This window comes from Leuciscus leuciscus (assembly GCF_965113295.1).
Source record: "Leuciscus leuciscus genome assembly, chromosome: 20".
Lineage (NCBI taxonomy): Eukaryota > Metazoa > Chordata > Actinopteri > Cypriniformes > Leuciscidae > Leuciscus > Leuciscus leuciscus.
In genome coordinates this window covers 16,386,930-16,409,974 of record NC_138744.1, presented here as the reverse complement: position 1 = coordinate 16,409,974, position 23,045 = coordinate 16,386,930, and the positions used below count along the sequence as shown (strand labels likewise).

The 23,045-nt window shown below is 38.3% G+C and overlaps 2 protein-coding genes across 2 annotated transcripts; one reads left to right on the top strand and one right to left on the bottom strand.

The window, feature by feature from the left end:
* The first annotated feature begins 359 nt into the window (after window positions 1-359).
* Window positions 360-14,992, top strand: nbn (nibrin). The gene is made up of 16 exons (XM_082150178.1): window positions 360-491; window positions 1,398-1,519; window positions 3,085-3,212; window positions 3,620-3,779; window positions 4,200-4,303; window positions 4,426-4,543; window positions 6,937-7,127; window positions 7,498-7,595; window positions 7,857-7,995; window positions 9,193-9,534; window positions 10,706-11,330; window positions 11,420-11,482; window positions 11,647-11,811; window positions 11,922-12,035; window positions 13,185-13,234; window positions 14,823-14,992. The coding sequence occupies exons 1-16, from the start codon at window positions 461-463 to the stop codon at window positions 14,851-14,853; spliced, it is 2,481 nt and encodes an 826-aa protein (XP_082006304.1). The 5' UTR covers window positions 360-460; the 3' UTR covers window positions 14,854-14,992.
* Window positions 14,993-15,215: 223 nt separating this feature from the next.
* On the bottom strand, window positions 15,216-21,817 carry osgin2 (oxidative stress induced growth inhibitor family member 2). Its single transcript, XM_082150179.1, is given in 7 exon segments — window positions 15,216-17,574; window positions 18,115-18,206; window positions 18,442-18,633; window positions 18,756-18,892; window positions 19,092-19,184; window positions 21,380-21,399; window positions 21,401-21,817. Coding segments are annotated over 7 exon segments (1,932 nt in total). The 5' UTR covers window positions 21,511-21,817; the 3' UTR covers window positions 15,216-16,286.
* Between the last annotated feature and the right edge of the window lie 1,228 nt (window positions 21,818-23,045).

Here is a 23,045-nt window from a genome sequence, read left to right as displayed (position 1 = left end):
TATGCTGAAAGTATATTTCATTAACTTAATTTATGCATGTTTACAGTTCTCTGATGTCGGTTAATGGTCACAATCATTTGGTTTAATAATCGCGATTTTTTTGTTTTATTTCAATTAATCGTGCAGCCCCATTAATTTATTTTAATGTTACATTCGATTTTAGTTAATTATTATACTCCCGAACTCCTGTTTAGGAAACCCTGGGCTGAACGATACGTTCACGTACGGTGTAATTACGTCATGACGTGAAGAATCGCTGTTCTTTGAAACTACTGTTTGAAAGAACCGATTCTTAGAAATGAACCAAATCTTCCATCACTTGCGCTGTAGGACTTTTATTTTGAAACTTTGAGTGATAACGTCGCGTAAATGTGGCGCGCCAGTTCATACAGTTCAGTTTTACAGCTACAGTATATTTTTTATAGATGTATTGATTCTCTAGAAAGCGACAAGTATTGAAATGTGGAAACTGCAAACAACCGAAGCTGGAGGTAACGTTTTATGTGCAAAATGACTCGTTTTTTCGGTGTTTTAGTGTACTACGGCAGTACTATCCAGGCCAACTAAGTTACAAACCTTTCAAGCTATAAAAGTGGTTGTGTAATATGTTGCCGTTTACATTACAAGTCTTCCTGTTTATGGGAGGACCTCTAAAGACTTGTATACTGTCAAGGATAGACATAGAGAGGCAGAGTGCATAATTATTGGGTAAAAGGCTATGTTATTAATGTCAAGACTTTCATTTGCTAGCATCAAATTAACTAATCTAATTCTACAAGGTAACGTTAAGGGTATTTTACTCATTGGATGTCCCATTAAAACAAACTGCAAAACGTTTTTTTGGAAAGTAAGTGGGAGTATTTGGTTTATTCCTGTTCGCGATATCTGATTTGTAGACTAGAATGTAGAGTTGAAATTGATCATTTTCTCAATAAGAAGTAGGAATAATAGATTTTTTTTAGTGTGAATCAATCAGTTACTTATTCAAAACGTGGCTCTGGGTTTCACAGGTGTCACAAATGTCACCACTTATATTTTTTATGGTTATGATTTATATTAGACAGAGCAATCTTAATAATACATCAATAACAGACCCCTGAAATATTTTATATATCAGATAGCTTATGTCTACCAGACATCATCTTTCTGACTGCCATGAAAAATATTGACATGAAATCAAGACAGTCTGCACTTTCACAAATGGACAACTATAGTTCAACAACACTTTTAAACCCTTCAAAAGTAAATAGTGGTTACAAATGTGATACATTTTTATTATTATTGTTTACAGACAAAGATTTTGTCATATATCAAGAGAAATTCCCCATGTTTCCAGTAATTATTGTCTGGATAGTTTGGGATGCCTTAATTCACTTCTTTCCTTTCTGTTTCTGAAGGGGAATGTGTTGTTCTGCTCCCGGGTCAGGAGTATGTGGTCGGCCGTAAGAATTGTGAGATTCTGCTGTCCAATGATCAGTCCATCAGCCGCGTACATGCCAACCTCACTGTCACTGAGCAGGTCAGTAACCCTGCTGTATAATGTTGACTAAAAAAACAAAGAGCTTCTTCAATGAAGAGATGTTTAAGCCCACTAATACTATGAATGCTTCTGTACACCCTCCTACTGTCATTCTTATACAGTATGTACCAAACCACAGTGAGCGGTGTGCTCAGATTGGAGAATATGAATAGCACTGCCTTTGACTTATATTGTCAAAAACATTATTTGCACTTTTCTTCAAACATGCAAAAGTCATCTTGGCTTTGTTTTTCCTTGGCTTTCTTAGTCTGTCCATACATATCTTAGGTTGCTTAATGAGATTGCCTCAAAGGCAACATTGTGGAGAGTTGTCACAAAGTAATCAAATTTTAATGTACTACTTATTTTTATATTTTTGTGTGTGTGTTATTTTGCTAATTACTCAGCAGAACAGTAATCATGTGCATCATTATTTCCCTTAGTCATTCTTATTATGAATCCATTTAGTCATTCTTGTTGTGGAGTCCTTATTTAAGCTCAGGATGCAATCAATTATATTTGTATATTACTAATAGCTTGTTGGAAAGTTTTAGGGGAAGAAAATTAAATGTACTGACTGAATACAACTAAGAATATAGATTTTTATTGCTAAATGCATTTAGAAATAAAATCTATATTTTAAAAAGTACAGTCATTTGATACAGCTATTTTAAAATAGTCAAAAAAAAAAAAAAATGAAATTTCACATCCATTTAAATTAATATACTGCTTTGATAGATCACTTGTCATCTTTTAAGGTGTATGATAGTACCGCGGTATTGAATTACAATACCAAACTGTGTTGAAAATATAAGCAAACTTTAGTGCTGTCCTCTTAATAATCAGTTGAATACCTTTTTTTAAACTAACAAAAATAATATTTTCCGACCATCATTTAAATACAATAATAATACATTATAAAAATGTAAAAAGCAAACACTTGTAGATATGTACTTTTGATTGTGCTAGAAAAATTGCCAAGAAAAGCAATGTATTTGTGACAAAATATTCTATGGGTGTGCAATTCTCATTGCATGAATTCACATATTAATTTGTGGATGTGCTAAATTTTTCTCTGACTTCACATTTTTTGATACGAGTGTGTGTTTTGCACCATATTCACTGTAGCAACTGTAGCAAAAATGGGAGCGTATGTGATTGTGATTCGAAGGATAGGATTTGTGCACCTGCAGTGCAGAATTTAAGAAGGTGTTTGTTGGAGAAGAAAAAAATCCAACAAAACTCCTAAAAGATTTTTCTCTGTGACTTTAAATTTATTGATAAATATGTGTGGCTATTCTCTACAACTTCAAATTCCAATGGTCATAGGTGTTCAGTTGTTTTGCTCCAAAAATACCTTCATAAGCCAGCTCCGGATTTGATAGTTAAGTGTATTTATGTTTAACTTGAGATGGCGTTGCATTCTGTAAATGCGTGCTTGCAGGTGTCATGCCCTAGAGGGCCCCGTTTCCCTTACAGCTGTATTTTAGATGGATTAGTTGACAGTAGTTTGAGGTAAACCTTGAGTCTGACAGGTTACTTTCTTGTTTTTATACTGTTGGCAGGCAGTCACTCTGAAGGACAGCTCTAAATATGGCACTTTCATCAATGGTGAGAAGCTTGAGACTGGCTCCACAAAGACCCTGCAGACAGGAGACAAAATCACATTTGGTGTCTTCCAGAGCAAGTTCAGGTTTGTATGTGACTATGCATTCCTTTGTGTATATAAGGATGCTTTAGTAGTGGCTGATAGTAATAAAGGAATTGTTGAGCTAAAAAAATAAATAAATAATTGACCCATATGGTGTTCCAAAAGCCTATGGTGTTCCGTCTGTGCACTACAATTGGAGAATCTCTGAATGCACTACAAATGGAGAACCAATTGACTGGTCACTTTTTCTCCCTTGTTGCTATAATGAATGACTATTGAAGCTTTCGAGCTTCAAAAAGAATTGTGAAATGTCTCTATTTGGCCGAGCAGTCGTTTGGGTGGCTCGCCAATGTATTCGAATTTTCTAATACATAAAATAAGTAACCTTGACCAGAGTTATTTTGGGGGAAATATGGGGCCAATTATAAGCACCCTGTTTCCCCACACAGTTTGGAGAAAGAGTGTATTGTGGTGTGTTCCTCGTGTCTCGATAACGAAGGGAAAGCCTCCCTCTCTCAAGATGTGCATTCTATCGGAGGGCGACTTGTCAACTCCTGGACACTTGAATGCACGCATCTCGTCATGCCCACTGTAAAGGTCACCATTAAGGTAAGAAGGCCATTGACCTCTTAAAGGGATAGTTCACTGAAAAATAATACAATTCTGTCATCATTTACTCAGCCTCAGGTTGTTCCAAACCTGTATACATTTCTTTGGTCTGTTGAGCACAAAAGAATATATTTTGAAGAATGTGGGAAACTGATCAGTTCTAGGTCACCAAAAACTTTTTTTCCTACTATGGAAGTCAATGGTGCCCCCATTACAAACTTTCTTCAAAATATCTTCCCTTGTGTTCAGCAAAACAAAGAAATGTATACAGATTTGTAACAACCTGATGGTGAGTAAATGATTACAGAATTTTCATTTTGGGGTGAACTATAACTTTAAGCATTTACTTTCAATCCTTGAGGGTTTATTCAGTTCCCTGGTAAACTTAAACATTCACTGAATCAATGTCTCTTTTGGCAGACGATCTGTGCGTTGCTGTGCTGTCGGTCTATAGTAAAGCCTGAATTCTTCAGTGCGTTTAGCAAGGCTGTGCAGCAGAAACTGCCACTGCCTAAAGCTGAGAGGTACAGAATGTTTCTTTTCTCTCTCGCTCACAGTTGCTTGTTCTTTTTCATTTAAATAGCTGTGACGCAATATTTTGAATAGACATTATAGATCAGATGTTGCTGTGTTTTGTGTTGATCAGATTTAGGCCTCCGATTGATGAGCCCAGCCTGGCTAAAGAGGACGTGGATCTGAGTGCACGACCTGAGAGAAAGAACCTCTTCAAGGGGAAAACTTTTCTGTTTTTTAACTCTAAACAGGCAAGAGGGATTGTTTAACTACTACTAATATTATAAATGATACCATCACTGTTACTATTAACATTATATTATTATGACTGTTATACACTAGTATTCAAAGGGTTGTTTGGAGGGAGAGAAATTAAAACTTTTATTCAGCAGGGATGCAAAGAAATGAGATTTCCATTTCAAATAAATGCTGTTCTTTTGAACCTTCTATTTAAAGAATCCTGAAAAATCCTGATCACAAAATAAGCTTATTAGAATGATTTCTGAAGGATCATGTGACATTGATGACTGGAGATTAAATGTGAATAAGAGACTTTAACATAAAAAAGAAAGAAAAACATTTTCTGATTTTTTGAAGTTTACATGGAGATGATAACAGTATCGCTTTGAAACCTACTTCAAAGTTTGCAATCTCAGGCCACCAAGATGCTGTTGTCGTGTTAATGAACGGTCAGAATGCATTCAAAGTTTTATAGTATTTTATATACATTAAAAGCAGGATATATACAGTGGGGGAAATAATTATTTGATCCCCTGCTGATTTTGTAAGTTCGCCCACTTACAAAGAAATGAAGGGTCTATCATTTTTATGGTAGGGTTATTTTAATGGATAGAGATAGAATATCAACCAAAAAATCCAGAAAAAACACATTATATAAAGGTTATAAATTGATTTGCATTTCAGTGAGTGAAATAAGTATTTGATCCCCAAGCAAAACATGCCTTAGTACTTGTGGAGAAACCTTTGTTGGCAAGCACAGAGGTAAGATGTTTCTTGTAGTTGGTCACCAGGTTTGCACACATCTCAGGAGGGATTTTGGTTCACTCCTCTTTACAGATACTCTCTAAATCCTTAAGGTTTCTTGGCTGTCGCTTGGCAACTCAAATTTTCAGCTCCCTCCACAGATTTTCAGTAGGATTAAGGTCTGGAGACTGGCTAGGCCACTCCATTACCTTAATGTGCTTCTTCTTGAGCCACTCCTTTGTTGCTTTGGAGGTATGTTTTGGGTCATTGTCATCCTGGAGCCATCCACGACCCATCTTCAGTGTTCTGGCTGAAGGAAGGAGGTTCTCGTCCAAGATTTGACAGTACATGGCCCCGTCCATCAGCCCCTCAATACAGTGAAGTCGTCCTGTACCCTTAGCAGAGAAACAGCCCCAGAGCATAATGTTTCCACCTCCATGCTTGACTGTAGGGATGGTGTTCTTGGGGTCATAGTCAACATTTCTCTCCCTCCAAACACGGCGAGTTGATGCCAAAGAGTTAGATTTTGGTCTCATCTGACCATCTGGATCGATCAAATAATTATTTCCCCCACTGTATGCTGGTTTGGCTGCTGGCATCGCACTGGGATGCGGCCTATTTCACTAAATATGCCAGTTACTACGTGAGAAAAAGATGTTACCTTTATACCCAAGTCTGTGCAGAAGTTTTTTCTTCTTCCACAGACCAACCACAAACTGCAGCAGCTGTGTGTCTTTAAGTATTTCCACTACCAGACCCTAAGACATCTTCATTTTTGTTAACTTACAAAAAGACTCCTTCATTTCTCTATTATACTGTAATGCTGGAAAATATTGCCAGTTACAAGCACTCTGACCTTTCTTACCAATTTCATGTATTCTTTATCTCTGATCTTTTCCCTCTGAAAAATCTTAAATCATTAGGCTGTTATATACAGTGAAAAAAGTTGGATCATGTCACATAGGAGTTTCTCCCTGCTGTTCTGTATTAATCAGGAGGTGTAAAAGAGTGCTGATTAGCTCAGAGTAAGAGCAGACCACGTGATGTCGAACAGCTGGTATATTCTCTGTAGCCAGCAGGTTCGTTTGTGAGCGAATACCTGCTGATAGAAAATACAGCAGTGCAGTGGGGTCACATGGTCACTTTTTTGAGAGAGAAGTTTTTAACCTCTGGAGACCCAGAAAGAAAGTTTTTCCAAAAGTTAAAATTTAGTTTTTAGTATTTGGAACAGTGTTGTTATAATATTATTTACAAATATAGTATTATTTTCATTTTAGCTTTAGTTGTGTGCTGGTTTTCATTTTTATTTTCATTTATATTCCATTTCCTGTATAGTTTCACTTTATTCAGTTTTTATTTTACTAATTTTAGTACATCAAGTTGTTAGTACAAAAAATGTTTTAATGTATAAATGTTTAAAGCATACAAATGTTCAATTTCTTGTTGTTGTGGGACAAATTAAAAGGCCCATCCTGTTATTTTTTTAATATCTAGCAGGCATCAATTACATCAGTTTAGTCTTAATTTGCAGTTGAATTTTCTCTCTTGCAGGACATAGCTGTAATTAGGTTAAAACAATTGAGAAAATCCTTGTAATCCCATCTGAATTACAGTCAGTTTTTTATTGTTGTAGTCACTGATGTTTTGTGTATCTTTTCAGATGAAGCGTTTGAGTCTGGCAGTGAGTTGTGGAGGTGGGGTGTTTCGGCTTTTGGACGAGGGCTCTCTTCCCGTTTCACTCTTGGAGTCGAGCAGCACTTGTGTGGTTGACATGATATCGGGAAACTCCCAGGCTGTGATCCCTCCAAACTCCAAGAAGTGGGTGGATTCTGTGGCCCAGATTCTGAACAGGTGTGTGTGTGTAATTTTTGCTGATGCGCAGTCTATGCTGTCTGTTATTAGTTCAGACAATGTTTATAGCAATTATTCTGTATATTGAGTTATATGATAAACCTGTTCCACCTACTGTTTCAAAAAAGAAAAACATTTAGTTTCCTGTTGTTTGTTGATTGATTCCATTTTGTATACTATGCATGTATTTGTTGTGTGTTTGTTTGTGCCAGAACACACATTCCTGCTCCATCATTTAAATTAATTATATAATAAAAAATATGTAATTTTGCATATATATTATTGCTTTACTGATTTTTGTAGTTCTACTCAGATAGCTCTAAATTATTTGTTGATATTTGTTTCTTTCTAATGTTTTGTCTTCACACAGAAACGGCTTGCGCTTTATCACAGAATCTGAGATCGGATTGGCTGCCATTCATATCAATAATCAAACATACTGCAATCCCTGTTCTTCTATTCAATCTGGTGGGTTTACATACACTTACATACACATTTTTAGTTTTAGAACATTACTCTTTCTTAATAGTGTTTTTTTCAGTATGTTTCAGTATGAATGAATAATGTTGAATATGATGATGATTGATTGTACTTTTTTTCTTTTTATTGTGTGCATAATGGCCCTTTTAATGGCAGTGAATTTTAGAAGTGGACATCCTGTTGGCCAAAAGGATTGGCTTCATGCACAAACTGACATATCAATAACAATTTCTCAACATTTCTTCACAGAATCCGTGAAAGTGAAGTCAGTCATTGCTACTGCAACACTTTCTCAGAACACTGCTGTGGATGAGACGGCTCTCGCGGCACCTTCCCAGAATATCACAGCCTACGTGGTCAACACTGAGCTCTCTCAGGACCAGAGCAGGTAGAAGTCTGTGCCCTGAATCATACAGAATACCTGTGTCTTCTTCAAGAGTAGAAATATAAAGCAAATTGGACCACCTAACATCTCCAGATCTGGGTAGGGTTGCACCAGCCATTCATAAGTTCTTTCTTAAATTGGAACGTAAAGTCCACACTAGAGGCTTAGTAACTACTAGCTAATTTGTAACTAACTCTGTACTTTATTTGGTTGCACCATTTTTTCTTAAGGCAGAATGTAAGTAGTTGGTCATAAGCTCTCCGTAAAGTAATGGGTAGTTGCATAATATGAAGTTTATCCTTAATGATCCAACAGCAGCCTTCAAATACGTGAGCAGAAGTTGTGTTTAAAGGCTATGAATTTCACTTAATCCTTCATTCTTTCTTCTCTTGTCTTGCCTCACGTAACTAACGGTAAAATACGTTTTCATTAAAATATGATACTATTTAATCATGAATAACATAATTGATATTTATGTATATAAATAACATGAAACTGTGTTTAAAATGAATAAGGATCAATAAATAAATACTGATACAAAGAAACGTGTGTAAATGTCAGCATTATCATATGCTGTATGTCTAAAGGATTCAAGACTTTCAGGTAAAACAGGAGCTTATTGATGCAAATCAGTCTGCTGTTTTATTCCAGCTGTTACTCCTGGTTGAAGGCTTCTGTAAATATTTTGTTTATTCATTGAGTTACATTTCAATTGGCCAACGTGAAAATATTTTGTAGTTTGTAAGTTGTAACTTAGTGTCCATTTAAGTCAAAACTAGACTAAGCTGTAACTTACTTTGCTGGTGCAACTGGCCCCTGAACCTCAGAACAATAACCTAACATTTTCTCGTTAATCCTTTTTGTGCTTTGAAATGAACTAGACTTCTGCTTTAAGCAAATGACTTAACGTTTGGAAGTGAGACAACAAAACACAAATTAAAGTGAAGAGAACAATCATTGTTAATTCATTGTTATGAGCTGATTACTCCCTATATCCAGTGTTGGTCCTTTTTTTAAATTATAATTATTGGAATTTTATTTAATTTTATTTTTTTATATAAATTATATAATAAACCAATCAATTCACAGTCAGCAGGCCAGAGTTCAAAAACCACTATTGTACAGCACTTGCAAATAATGATAATAAGAATTGTTAATATAAATCTGTCTTGTAAAGTAAGTCAATGTTCATATTTTCAGGATGGTTACAAGTGGAATGAGAGCAGTTGGTGAGACTCCTGAGAAGACACGTCCCACAAAGAAGGGCTCCACACTATCAGCAACCAATAAATCCTCATCCCTCGGCCCGGAACCTTCCACTTCCCGCATCATCAGTGAGACGGTGAGGTCATCTGAGAGCTGCAGCATGGTTGAGCCTGAGCAGAGGAGGATGAAAGGTTCTGCTCCTTCGGGCAGGGGGCAAGTTGAATTTGAAGGTTCTGGGAAATTGACAGCACCTCCCAATGGCAGCACCACACTAAAACAGTCCCCCCAGAAACAGACAGCCCTCACAAACTTCTTCCAGCCTGCCGGCAAGAAAAGGCAAGTCTGATGCCACACCACATCACTACAGCTACATTCACGCTGAAAGCCTCAATGCTCTATTCAGATTTTTTTGCTCAGATCCAATTTTTGGCTGTTCACATTATCTTTTAAATATGGCTAATATCAGACTGACCCGCATACCCAAAAGGACATTAACAAAGGCGTCACGCAGCACACTGTCATACGGTTATGTGCCGCGGAAGCCAGCGAATTTGGACGAGGATGAGGAGAAAGAGAGTAGTTTTTTTGTGCAGTTTTGCCTGTATAGAACTGTCACCATATTACTTATGAGTATAACAGCTCACCGTCCCTCCACTGACTAACTTCGCTGCCGTCTTGTGAAAACTACCAGTATGTAAAATCTTTGGAGTGATGTCCATCAGCTCAGAATCTTGACGAATGTCGATCAAGAGTAACATAAATGTCGCATGAATTCTGATATGACTGTTCAGACTGAGGTCACATGGAAAAACATCTGACCTGTTTCGGATCCACATATTGAAGTGGCCCAAATCAGAATCAAAAGGATTCCAAGTGGTTTATGCTGTTCAAATCTGATCCGAGTCACATGCGAGTACATTTTTTTTTATTTGTGCCACTTATGCCTGCAGTGTTAACGTAGCCATAGACATTTTAAAATAACTGTTTTCTATTTTAAGATATTTTAAAATTGAATTTATTCAAAGCTGGAAAAGCTGCCATTACTTCAGTCTTCAGTCACACGATCCTTCAGAAATCATTCTAATATGCCGATTTGATGATGCTCTAGAAATATTTATTATTAGTATCAATGTTGAAAAGCACACACATGTGAAGGACACACAAATGAAGTTAATACAGTTGCTTGCCTTGAATAAGTGATGTTCGTAGTGAAATTGAATTCATTTATTCGGTTTGTTTTCATTTTTCTTTTACTTTTACGTTTGTGCTTTATCAATATGTAAAGTAATGAGACAGAAAATGCTGCATGTAGTCTAATAAATGTGATTAAAAGAAGTCACATGGCCTTAAGTACAACCAGCTAATGTGTCTCAACTGACCACTCATAATCAGATCACCCAGGATAGACATTAAAACCAGGTGTACAGGGTTATTGACAGTGTTTTCATTTTCAAAGGTTGCATGATGTTTTAACTATTTTATGAATATGTTTTGTTTATGATTGCAGGGCCCGTGAAGACTGTGCCAATTCTGTCCAGTCAGAGATCAAAATCTTCAGAAAAGACAGTGAAGATAAAAAAGACGAGATCAAGCAAAATTCCTCTGGCAAAAACTCACATTCTGCCCAAAACCAACACAGCTCAGTGTCAAGATCTGATTTCAGTACCAGTATGGGTCAGGCTTGTGGGTCCAGTCAAAGCACTGGCAGCAAAAAGAGGAAGGAACCAGAGCTAGACGTCCCATCAGGCCCTGAGGAACCTGAAGCAGATGCTGATTTAGAAATGTCACTTGAAGAGCTTGAATCCATAATGTCCGACGAGATGGATCTGCCTCTGTGTGCTGCAGCTAATAAAAAACAACGTCTTGAGTCAGGACCGAACAGCACAATCAATGACCCACAATTGCCCAATCAGCAAGAGGGCACTGAGTCCAAAAGCAGAAATGGCACAAGGAACAACATTCAGAAATTGCAGTTGGACAGAACTGGCCCAGGTGCAACAAATCAGGGCTCTGAGAGGCAGTCAAAGAGGTCACCCAATCAAACGCCAGATCTGGCAGCACATAGGTCAGCAAACAAGGGGAAAAGACCAGAACTTGAAGAGGTCAAAAAGGAGGAAGTGTCTTTTGTTGTGGTACGGAGACAGCCATCATTTGTTTCTTATATATAATTTCTGTTTTTATCTACAGAACAGCTAGTTCCATGTTTTATTCTTTCTTTCAGAATTCAAGGACTCAGAATGGCATTTCTCAGCACAGTGAGACTGTTGCCAATCAGGAAATGCAGGTGAGAGGTTTAAATACAGCCATTAGTTATGAGTCGGTTTGCCCTATGCTACCTAATAACATATTTTCAGGGTTTAACAATGGTAATGATCACAATGTTCACCCTGTTTTCCCTCAGAGTGTCTTGTAACATGTTGGTGTAATAAAATCTCTGTTGATCTGAAGGCCTCAACCTCCAAAACTGGATCTGAGAATGACGCTGCGCTGCCCCGGAGTCTCCTACAGGTTCAGTTTAAGTCCCTGACTGTGAGCACCTCCTCTTCCAGATCAAGACCTGGCCCACTACAGACCCGTGACCCCAATGACAAAAATGTCAAAAGGTTCCGCAAGGTCTGAGCGAGTGTCTCGTGCACGCTTCTGTAATATTATGGCAAAGTATCACAGTGTCTGTTTATCTGTGTATATGACAATTTAAATGGCTTCTGTGTGTGCATGTTTAGGCAAATGTCCCTGGATTTAATGGGCTGCCCAACATTATCGGAGGCTCGGATCTGGTGGCTCACAATCGCAGCAAGAACTCTGAACTGGAGGAATGGCTTAGACAGGCAACAGAGGTGAGAGACCACAGGAACAAGGAAATGAGTGGCAACAAACCATGGGAAATGGGTGTTATGCTTAGACTGTATTATATTTATGTTATTGCTTAATTTTGCTTGCATTGAAACAGTAGTAGGCATAATTTTTTTCTCTCAAAGTGCCTCTTGTGCAAAGCTTTATGCTTTTATCATACCATATAAATTGCTATTTTATACAGATGACTGCCAGGGTGCGAAAGCCTTTTGTCATGAAATTACATTTTAATTTTCCTTGTTAATCACTGTGCCATACCCATTTATTAATAAATTAATGCATTTGATGCAGTTGATCAAAAGTGACAGTAAAGACTCTTACATTAAATAAATGATGATCTTTTGAACTGTCTATTCATCAAAGCATTAAAAAATGTATCACAGTTTCCACAAAAATATGACCTGCTTTAAAAATATTAAGGATAAGGATCATGTGACAAAATTCAGCTTTGCCATCACAGGAATAAGCTGCATTTTAAAATAGAAAAAAAATTAATTGTAACAAGATTAAACATGAATAAGATTAAATCAATAAGATTAACTTCTGAATACCAGATTTCCTTACTGAACCCCACTGTATTTATGTGATCTTTTCCCGTAATGTTGTAGTTTGCGCTTAACTATCACTGTGATTTGTGTGTGGAATGTTAAGGACCCTGGATACCGAGTTGAACATCAACACTGATAGCAGTAACTTCTTTTTTTCTGAAAACTAAAAGCAACAGCACAACAAACTGAGCTCTCATCCATTCACACAATCGTGCAGTGCAATGGATGTGAAACAGACTTAACCTATTAAATTACATCCTTACTTTGGAGCACAAACGATACAAAATCACAGTCGCTAGTAGATATAAATGGTCATAAGCTGAAGCGCAAGTTTTTTTTAGCTTTCAATTTATGTGTATTTTGTCATGTTTAAATTAGTATCCATTTGTTAATTTATACAGTGAATGACAGTATACAGAAAGCAGTTTACAGGAGCATTTCTAGCTTCTAAATAACACAGACTGTGTGAATTAGAGGAAGGACTACCTCAAAATGTAGTTTCTTGGATTAGGGACTTCATCTTATTGAAATACATTCACCTTACTAGTGGTTGCCAAACCCTGACATATATTCTCTCTCTTTTAGGAGGAAAAACAGAATGAACGGGAGGAGATTTTGGGAGATGATTTGTTCAGGTATGCGGTCTATGTGCTTGTGCAGACAGTAGGGCATAAAAAATGGATATGGGGAGGGGCATAGATCAAACAGAATCAAGTGAGTGACGTCAAGTGGGACGTGAGCAATTTTAGTGCGCTTTTGAACCCTGACTGAGATTGTCTGATCCCAGTCCATTTCTCACCCTCATGCAGACAATCGCCACCTGCCTAAACTAACACTACATTCAACAAGACACTGACCTCTGACCCCAGATATCAAGGCTCACAATGAGACAATAACCTTTGTGTTGGCACACCATGGGCTTAGCCTGGGGTGGACTGGCTGAGACTGGTTTAAGCGACGGGTTAGTGTTACGCACTGAGGCAGGCCGGCAGAACAGAGGTATTGGATCCGATTCCCAGTATTGTGCCCCGCTTTGAATCCTCTGTCAGACAGGCTCTCGGAAATTTGGAAAAAAACCGCAGCAAGTTTCCTTCGTAAAGTTATGCATCCTTTTTATGAACTGAATTCATGAACTCATCAACTGTGTGTTCTGGCTGCTGATAAGCTACCAGGTCTGATCCACCAGTGTCACAGCATCACACATGCATCACACATGAGTTCTTGAAGGGGGTGTTTTCTCCTTTTAGCAGATCCTTCATTTTCACAGAGCACGCTTGGAAAGTATGACGTCAATGATTTCCCAACTGCTTTTAAGTCATTGTTCACAGTTGAGGTCACGCTGGGCTGTGATGACCCATTGATATTTCTAACAAGCTCTTGCTGATTAAACACTAAGTGATTAGGACAGAAAATACAGTGATGATTTAAGTTAGTGGTCAGTGTCTTGAGATTATTTCTTTAGTAGATTCACTCATTTCAAATTTATATATATATATATATATATATATATATAAATAACTTTACTTTCAGATATTGGCGTACACTTTGTCCTCATAGAACTGAAACGTCACCCCCATCTTGTGTCTTAAGGCCCGGGTATACTTAATTTTCTGCGTTCCGCTCCGTGCGCAAGCCTTTCAAAGTATGCTTCTCTGGACGAGCCTTTAGGCTCGCATCTTCTTGGAGAAAGAAGGGTTAGGCCTTGTCAGGCACAGAATTGTTGCCTGGAGACTGAACCTGGCTAACGGGGGACTTTCAAGTGGTGCCATTTCTCTGCCAAAGCAGAAAAACCCACACTCGCGCCCTCAAATATACACACAGTCACGGCTGTGTGGTTGTGTCCAACACAACTGTTTGATCTCTGAATCTACTCAGCCAGTCATGCATGGGGTGGGAACATCACACAGAAAATAAAAAGAATGAAAAGAAAACAGCACCTCTGTTTTTCTAACATCTGCTCCAGCTCCCTCCCCCAGGCTAATGAAGTGTCCCAGACATGTTTTATGGAAGGGGATGTCTGGTTTGATGACTTTTAAATAATGTCTGATTTTTACTGCATACCAGTTTATATCAATTTGCTCAGTTATTCAATCATTTAGACATCAGTTACTAATTGTCACCGTTGGGCAGGAATGTTAAAAGCCTTTGTGGGAATGATGGTTGGACTGTATAAGTTACTTGCTTTTGTGTTGAATCTGTTTTGTTTTTCTCTTTTTCTCTCAGGTACAACCCTAAACCTGCAAAGAAAAGATAATAATGTTCATAATGTGGTAAATATCTGTGATAAGATTGCCAAGCAAAACACATTTCCATTTTTATTAGAGATTTATTTGTCTATAATAAAAATACTGTGTACAAAACTTATATGTAATAAATGTTGAAGTTTTACAAAATTGAGCAGTTGTATTTACCCTCCTTGTGAAGAAGCTTCAATCATTCTGCACTGAATTAAATTACTTTATTTCTTACAGCTCAGATTTGTCTTATGCGTTTGATTCCTTCAAGTGTACCTTCATGTCTTTTGATGAAATCTGCGGTCTAAACTTTCACTCCACACAAGGATACCCTCAGCAATCTAAACTTACAGTATGAATGGCTGAGGTGAAAACGTAATGCTTTAGAAGTTATTATTATTTCAAAGCAATATAACATTTATTTGGCACTATAGATAAGTATGAAATAAAACATTTCACTAGTATTCAGTACTGTGAAATACCTTATTGAGGGGTCAAAACCTGTTGCAAATCTCTAAAACATCTCACATTGGATTAATCTGAATTATCTGATCAGAAAATCCTTATTTAACTATTTTACTGATAAAATACCTTAGGGACTGACAGACCATGGTTACTATAAATTACAATGTACTGTAGGTTTGGCACTTGTTAAAAGAGTAAAGTTGGTTTGGATCTTGTCTGATAGAAAAGATACATATAGTCCAGGTTTTACAATATGGCCTCCTAGTTTTTTTTCTTTTGGCAGTAATCCTTCTGAATACCAAACTTGTCCAGATCAACTTGTGGCTCTGTTGCTGTAGACTCCTCCTTGTCTCCTATGCAGCATTCACACTGACAGCAAATAAATCACTGAAGATCGCTGAGTCTCTGAGCCTTTGGTGTCTAGTAGGAATTCCTACTCAGCCTCTATATCCAACTCAGGCTGCTTCTCTTTGCTCTGCTCAACCTGGTCACTTCTCAACAGCAACAGTCTGTAGCTTGTGACGCCAACTATGAATGATGTTCAGTTGCTTTGCCGCTACAAATCGCTGTCAGTGTGAACAGCCCTTTAGGCACTTCGATCATTAAATGAGAGATAATGATCGGTGATGTAATGTAAGAGTGGATTACTAAGAGCAGATTAACAATTACAGATTACTAATTACAAACAACGCAACTGACAGCAACAAGAGGTAAAGCGTACTCCATCTAGACTTTAAATGACACTGACATATTGGCACATTACTGTATTTCTGACCAAAAAAACCCCAAAAAACACTCTTTTGTAAGAGTCCACATGAGACTCCATTGGGAAGAGAGTAGTTTCTCCTGGCTTCTGCTCATTTTTATAAATGTATTTTATTTTAGAAGTGGAAGGAAAGTTGAAGTTTCATTAGTATTCACTGCATACATACAAAGATGAGATGTATCCCAAGATGACTACTGTCATGAAACACCTTCTCTTGGAGCCTTAGACAAATCCTCTTCCTCCGCCTCCACTTCCTTCTCTTCCCCGTCCTCCACACCCTCCTTCATCGGCGATCAATTTCCTGTTTTTCTTCATCCTCTGTTTCAATCTCTTGAGCAAGCAGCTAGCAATGCCAAGAGCGCCACCCTTCAAGAAGCGTACAAAGTTGTCACCAACAAGGGGTCCCATGGCAAAGAGCCCAGGCTCAGCATTGCTCTCAAAGGTGTAAGGGTTTATGTCGACAGGATTCTGTCTGCAGGAGATTGGCCTACTGGGATCCAAGCCAAGGTACTGCCCTTGGTCCTTCAAGAAAAACAAGTTGGGATAGGTCCCGATGAGAACTAGCACCATTGAGACTTTGAAGACTCTAAGGACACCATTGGATCCCTTCATCACACAGTGCATGTCGGGCTGAAAGGAGAGCACACAGTGCTCAGGGAAGCTGGTGTAGTCAGGAAACAAAGATGGACTAGGATCTGTTGGATTGGCAACAGGGGATGCTGGGTAAATTTGGGAACACATCATGTGGTAGACTCTGTGATATTCAGGGTAAAGCGTCTTTGGCAACTGTTTAAAGATGAGACCTGGGTCATCAGTGCGCTTTCGGAATGCATGCAACACAGAGACCCTATGGTTCAGGGCACACAGCACTGCGTCGGCTGCGCTAAGCCCCGCCCCCACTACCAGCACAGGGTCAGAGGAAGAGCCCAGTTTGCCGTGACAGCTGACAGCCACCCCAAGGTCACGCACACTGTGAAACACATAAGGGAGATCCTCCCCCTCTACTCCCAATCGAGCTGGAGAGTCAGATGCCCCTGTTGCTAAGACAACATTCTCGGCAAATAAGCTAAAAGGGACATGAGTGTCACCTTGGAACTGTTGGTAGCCCCTGACCTCCCAGAGTCCCTGTGAAAGCCCTTGGGACACCCCAGTAGTCTCTTTCAATCCTTCTTTGCCTCTTTTATCTTCATCTTCCTCCCCAATCTCTCCCCTTCTAATGCTATTCTCCATTCCAGTTTGTAACTCATTACTAAACCCATTTACCACTACATTCTGACCGTTCTCTGTACTGTTCTTATTGCAATAATCAAACCCATTTTTCACACCATTCAATTGACCATTCACAGTGTCCTTTTCATTCCCAATACTGTTTTCCTGACTGCGGTGAAGTTTTTGAACAGAGGTGACATAGGTATTGTCCACAAAGTTCTTCTGGAGACCCATGAGCTTGACATAATTTTTGTAGTAGGAGGAGATCTCATCTGGAGTGGCTCGATCATTGGACACCACCCTGTGAGAAAATCACACAGATATACAAAGGAACCCATCAATCTCAGAACCTACTAAAACTTTTTAAAAAATTGACCAAAGTTCTGTTTGATAAGACCCGTAATATCTTCTTGATATTCTTGAGAAATACTTATGCAGAGATGTCCAATCCACTCTTGGAGGCCCACCTTCCTGCAGAGCTTAGCTTCAACCTGTTCCAACATACCTGCCTGGAAATTTCTAGTAATAATGAAGACCTTGACAAGCTGGTTCAGGTGTGTTTAATTAGGGTTGTGTAACTAAACTTTGCAGTAAGGTGGTTCTCCAGGACTGGGACTTGATATCCCTGTACTAATGGAAGCTGCCTTAATCATGTATTTTGTAAAAATTGATATGTAATAGTGATTTTGACCACAGGAAGAACAGCACTCATATGTATATATGAGATAGCTGATTGTTGGATCAATAAACAATTCAATTCAATTCAATTCAATTCAATTCAATTCAATTCAATTCAATTCAATTCAATTCAATGTATGCAGTTCTCCTCCATAGTGCATACTTCCGTTTGCCCGGAGTCAAATCTCTGTAGTTGACTCCTGGTAACTCCATCCATATACCAAGACTAATGGTCAGCATCGAACCTTCCATTGCCTAGGAGACCAGAAGGACAAAGTTTGTCAATGAAGGACATTTAGACAAAAATATCTGTCCAGGTTTTCTTCACATTATGTAAGATGTATTGGGTAACTAGCATGACAAAACTCAGAAAATTCTCAAAGCTAACCTAATAGTTAGGGAAGGTTATTTTTTCAATTAAATTTTTTTTTCAGCTCAGGCAGTTGTAAGTGAAAAGCATAAACCCTACTATTACAAAAGGATCACTCACGTGCCATGCACCGCCAGGTGTAGCTTTGCCCAAGACCAGATGAGGAATGTGATGTTTCTTTTCCAGCCTCCACTGCAGTACAGAGGGGAACTCAAAGCCCAAATCTGCATTTGGATGGAGGAGTGTGTCTAAGAGCACTGCCACAGGGTTTCCTGAACGCCCCTCTAAACCTTCGCAAAGATACTCCAAATCCTACAAAAAGACATACCAGGCAATAGGTTTATTGCACAGTTGACTAACATTTTTGATTGTTTACATTGTTCACAATTTTCTAAGTTAAACTCCACAACCTGTTTCATCACTCATTTTTTTACCTGTTCAGTGATGGGAAGATGCTTGGCTTCCTGTAGTTTACGAAAGAGGATGGGGCTTGGGTGCACAGCCATGGGATCTAAATAAGGAGTATACCCATTCAGAAGGTATGACAAGCATATGCCGGAAGGGCCATTACCTGTGAAGGGGAGACGGGAGAGAAGATAACTATGGAATGCTATATTTTTGTGCATCTTTTATTCTTTAAATATATAATATTATTATGAAATATTTCTTTACATCCATACTAACTAAGAGCCATCACTATTGGTTGATGCTGTAAACACCTGTCTTTCATTATTGATGAATCTGATAATGTTTGCTCCTTGATGACTCACCAATGATGACTACTGGCACAGTTCGAGTACAGTCCCTCGGCACGGAACTTTCTTCCAGCAGAGGCATAGTGGTAGCCAGAATTAGAGCTGGCACTGATAAACACAAAAAAGACATCTGTCAATCAACATCAAATGAATCCTGGCTGCAACATCTTAAAATGTTACAGTAATGCCATATATGTGGATATTTGCAAAATCAGCCTTTGTATAGAAACCATTCCACTTTAAAATATTACCTTATGGTGTTGTGATGTATGCATATTATTACTCGCACTGAATATCTGAAATTGATTAGCCAAATGCACAACAAATACATGGTAACCAACTTGTGATAGCCTGTAAATTCTATTCTAAATCTTTTATCCTGTCTATTGTTGTTTTTGTTTTAAACTTTAGAGTGATTGCTGATGCACTTTTAGAATGTACACAAGTCTATTTTGATGTGTTGCATATTTACCTGGATTTACAAGCTATTTCTTTTCCACATGAGAGCTTAAAATGTATGAATTTTTTTAACCATAGAACCAAATTTACAGCAATTTCTCCCCTCTTGTCATACCTTATATGCAAACGGTTCTAATAACAAAAATGTCACCAACTATGTACGCAAAGATGGCCTTGCTCAAACACTCTACCCTGCTGAGCTAATGCTAGCATTAGCACTGCCACTGCTTCCTGACAAAAGCAAATCATAATCAGTTTCACAGAGTGAGGCAGTGTTTACACCTGATTACACCTCAATTTGGCCTGTAATCCATGCTGCCCACGTTTATGTTTTTCAAAAAAGTGGGCTTGGCATGCTGACAGTCGGCACATCGCAGCCACCCGTCACAACCTTTTTCTTTGACCCTGGTTGTTTACTCTTTTCAGAGAGAGTGCGTGGGATTCCAGGCATAACCGGGTGTGAGAATGGCGGGACGGGGTGTGTAAAGGGCGGAGGGAAGCATTGGCAGGGTTTGGAACTGGCATTTCCACCCCACTGCCCCATTTAACAGTCTCCTGACCACATTCACAAGGGGTACTCACATGGGCTGACCAGCCCCTTGTTTTTTTCACACTCCTTTGTCTCTGTTTTCAAAAAAGATTCAGTCCTCATAACATGTATTGCACTGCTCTCTCTAGAATACTTGATTCTGACAGGTCAATCAAAGAATTCAGATGTCAAATATTTCTGAATAACGAGTGCTGTCCAGGGAAAAACACCATAATTGACCGCTCATGCAGAAAAGCAAATGTTTACTATAGCTGTGCTCATGTTCTGATCTTGGAGTATTTTTTTAAAATATTTTTTTCAGTTATAAATCCCTTATATATAACAAAGCCAGTACCAATTTTGAATGTGCCAGCTGCATTAAACTGTTGATAATAAGTAAAGTCAATAGAATTGTATGCTGCTGTTTTGTGAACAAACAGTTCTTTTTCATTGACATTAGACATTCAAATCTCCATATTCAAGTTGTTTAAATTCTTAAGACCTGGTATCTGGTATCATATGATGGGAAACCAAAACATCAGACATGGCAGGACACACTATTTTTAATAAGCATCTTATAACTGAAAAGTACATTAAAAGTGTGAAGAAAGTTGTACAGCTAGTGTCATGTCTGTGTGTGACAGGCTATCAGTAAAGCTTAGACTGGAATCTGGATTGTGTGTGAGTATTGTATACATGCGTGCACGTGTCTGTGAAAGCACGTGTGTATGCTGTTGTGTATAAGTTTATTCGCCCCTAAAATAGTATGCACACTGAAAAGACTGGCAAATTAGGCAATAAAACAATTTCATTTAGAACAGTTCGGACAACAATCATTTCAGATATTAACTAATGGAGTGACAATGTTTACATGTTACTTTCTCTAAATAAGTACATTTTAAATAACGTTCCTGTTAAAAAATAATAATATGCTACATAGCCTCTGTTTTTGTCTTCATGACCAATGGCCATGAAGACAAAAACAGAGGCTATGTAGCATATCTTTTTTTTTTTTTTTTTTTTTTTACACAGGAACGTTATTTATAATTCTGAGAACCAAACACCTTCCTTTAGCACGTTAGAGCACGTAACGGCACAGGAATGGGAGTTGTTTTAATCTTTCGTTGAAGAAACTTACACTGATAAAATTACACTGACTGTAACTTTAATTAGCGGGTCTACGACTAAAATGCGTGTCAAAACATCAGAAGCGAATTATGATGTTTGATATTATTCTGCATAATTAAGGTCACATTTCAGTCGCAGACTACTGTTCGGAATGGTAATAAAGACGTTTCTATTGTGATGTTCTTACCTCCAAGCGAACAATCTTCAGAATCTTTGTTTTTTGGATTCGCGTATCTCTAGAAGGCTCGGGATGCTGCACGCGGTATAAATAGTCCGTATCCCTAGTGGGAGGTTCCAAGCCAAGTCACCGGATGACATGGACGAATGATTTCCTAAAGATGCAGATGCTGCTGACTGTTTTCTGGGAAAGCGCCTGATAACTAAGACGTATGATGATAGTGAACAATATCTAAAAAAGACATAGCACGTCGCTGAAGTGCGTTACTCCAGAGTTGCAGCACGGAAAAGCTGCCAGGCGTCAGTCACCATCCAGTATTATCTGCTCCTCGTGCCGCACCGGCAGGCATGTAGAGCGAGCCCAGATACGCGGAGTCTGCCTCGCGCACATGGCATCAGTGAAATAACAGTACTTTTTCCCGTTAAACGGGAGGAATCTCAATCGATCATTACTCGATGCGCGCGTCATGTTTGCAGCCCATGTAAAAAATAACATAGAAAGTCAGTGTTTCTTTAGCAAAAATGCCAATATGTTTTTTTTTCTTCTTTTATTCAATATCCTTTTTGCGTTTTATCTCAGTAAATGTGTGAGTATATTGGTGGGTTTTTAATTCTTAAACTAAATTTGGCCTATTTTAATAAAAATTAAAGAATTCTACTGTAGGCCTACGTCAACATTGCGTTTAGTGCCCTCGTTAGAGCGCTTTCTGGTTTGGGTCAAACGTTGCTTCAGTCATTAAATGACTCATACGTAACAAAGCTGCTTATTAATTTAGGTCGGCTAGGAAGTGCGTTACTGCTTCGATTAAACTATCTTGTAAGAGGTTACAGGACAGTTCGGGGGATCGTCATAGGAGACCACAGCAGAACGCGTCACTGATGACACTGATGGCGTAAGTTCATGTTGGCCTAAGTGTTTCCTAAACTAATTTACATTAGCCTATGTTATGTAACCTCACAGCCCTAATCAGTAGGCTCAACCCTTTCGCGAACACCAACCAAAACGGCATTCCTCCTCATTACTCATATTAGACTGGATGTAATATAGCAACATAGTCAATAGCCTTAGTTAAAACAATATGGTGAAAAACAGACTCACTAAAGTATATTCTCACTTAAGTAGGCTATATTCTGCTACGAGTGTCATCATCCATGGACTGTAAAAATGTCATGCATTATTTTGTTGTCTTTTTTAAAAAGGGAACCGGGAAAAATAGTTTAGTCATCTATTAGTTATTTTCATTTATTAGTTTATTTCCGTACGTTTAACTGACAGGACATAGCCATTGATATAGCCAACTATTTTGTTTTTGTATTAATATTTTGAATTAATTTATATATATATACAGCAGGGCTTGACATTAACTTTCAGCAGGGCTTGACATTAACTTTTTTGCTCACCAGCCACTCAACATTTTCACTGGCCACAATTTTGACATCGATACCATGGGGAAAAACTGCCATATATATATATTTTTTAATTATCTCATAATTTGGCAGCAACTATATTAGGCTGCTGTCACTTTAAAACCTTTACTTTTACCTTCACTTAAAACATAACTGACTGTGTTCATGTGAATACTCGCCAAGACCTGGATTTTGACATTATTTTGTGTGTATTTGACTGTTTAAGTGCAATAAGCAGCGAAAAAGAACTCAGTACTGAGGCGATTTTA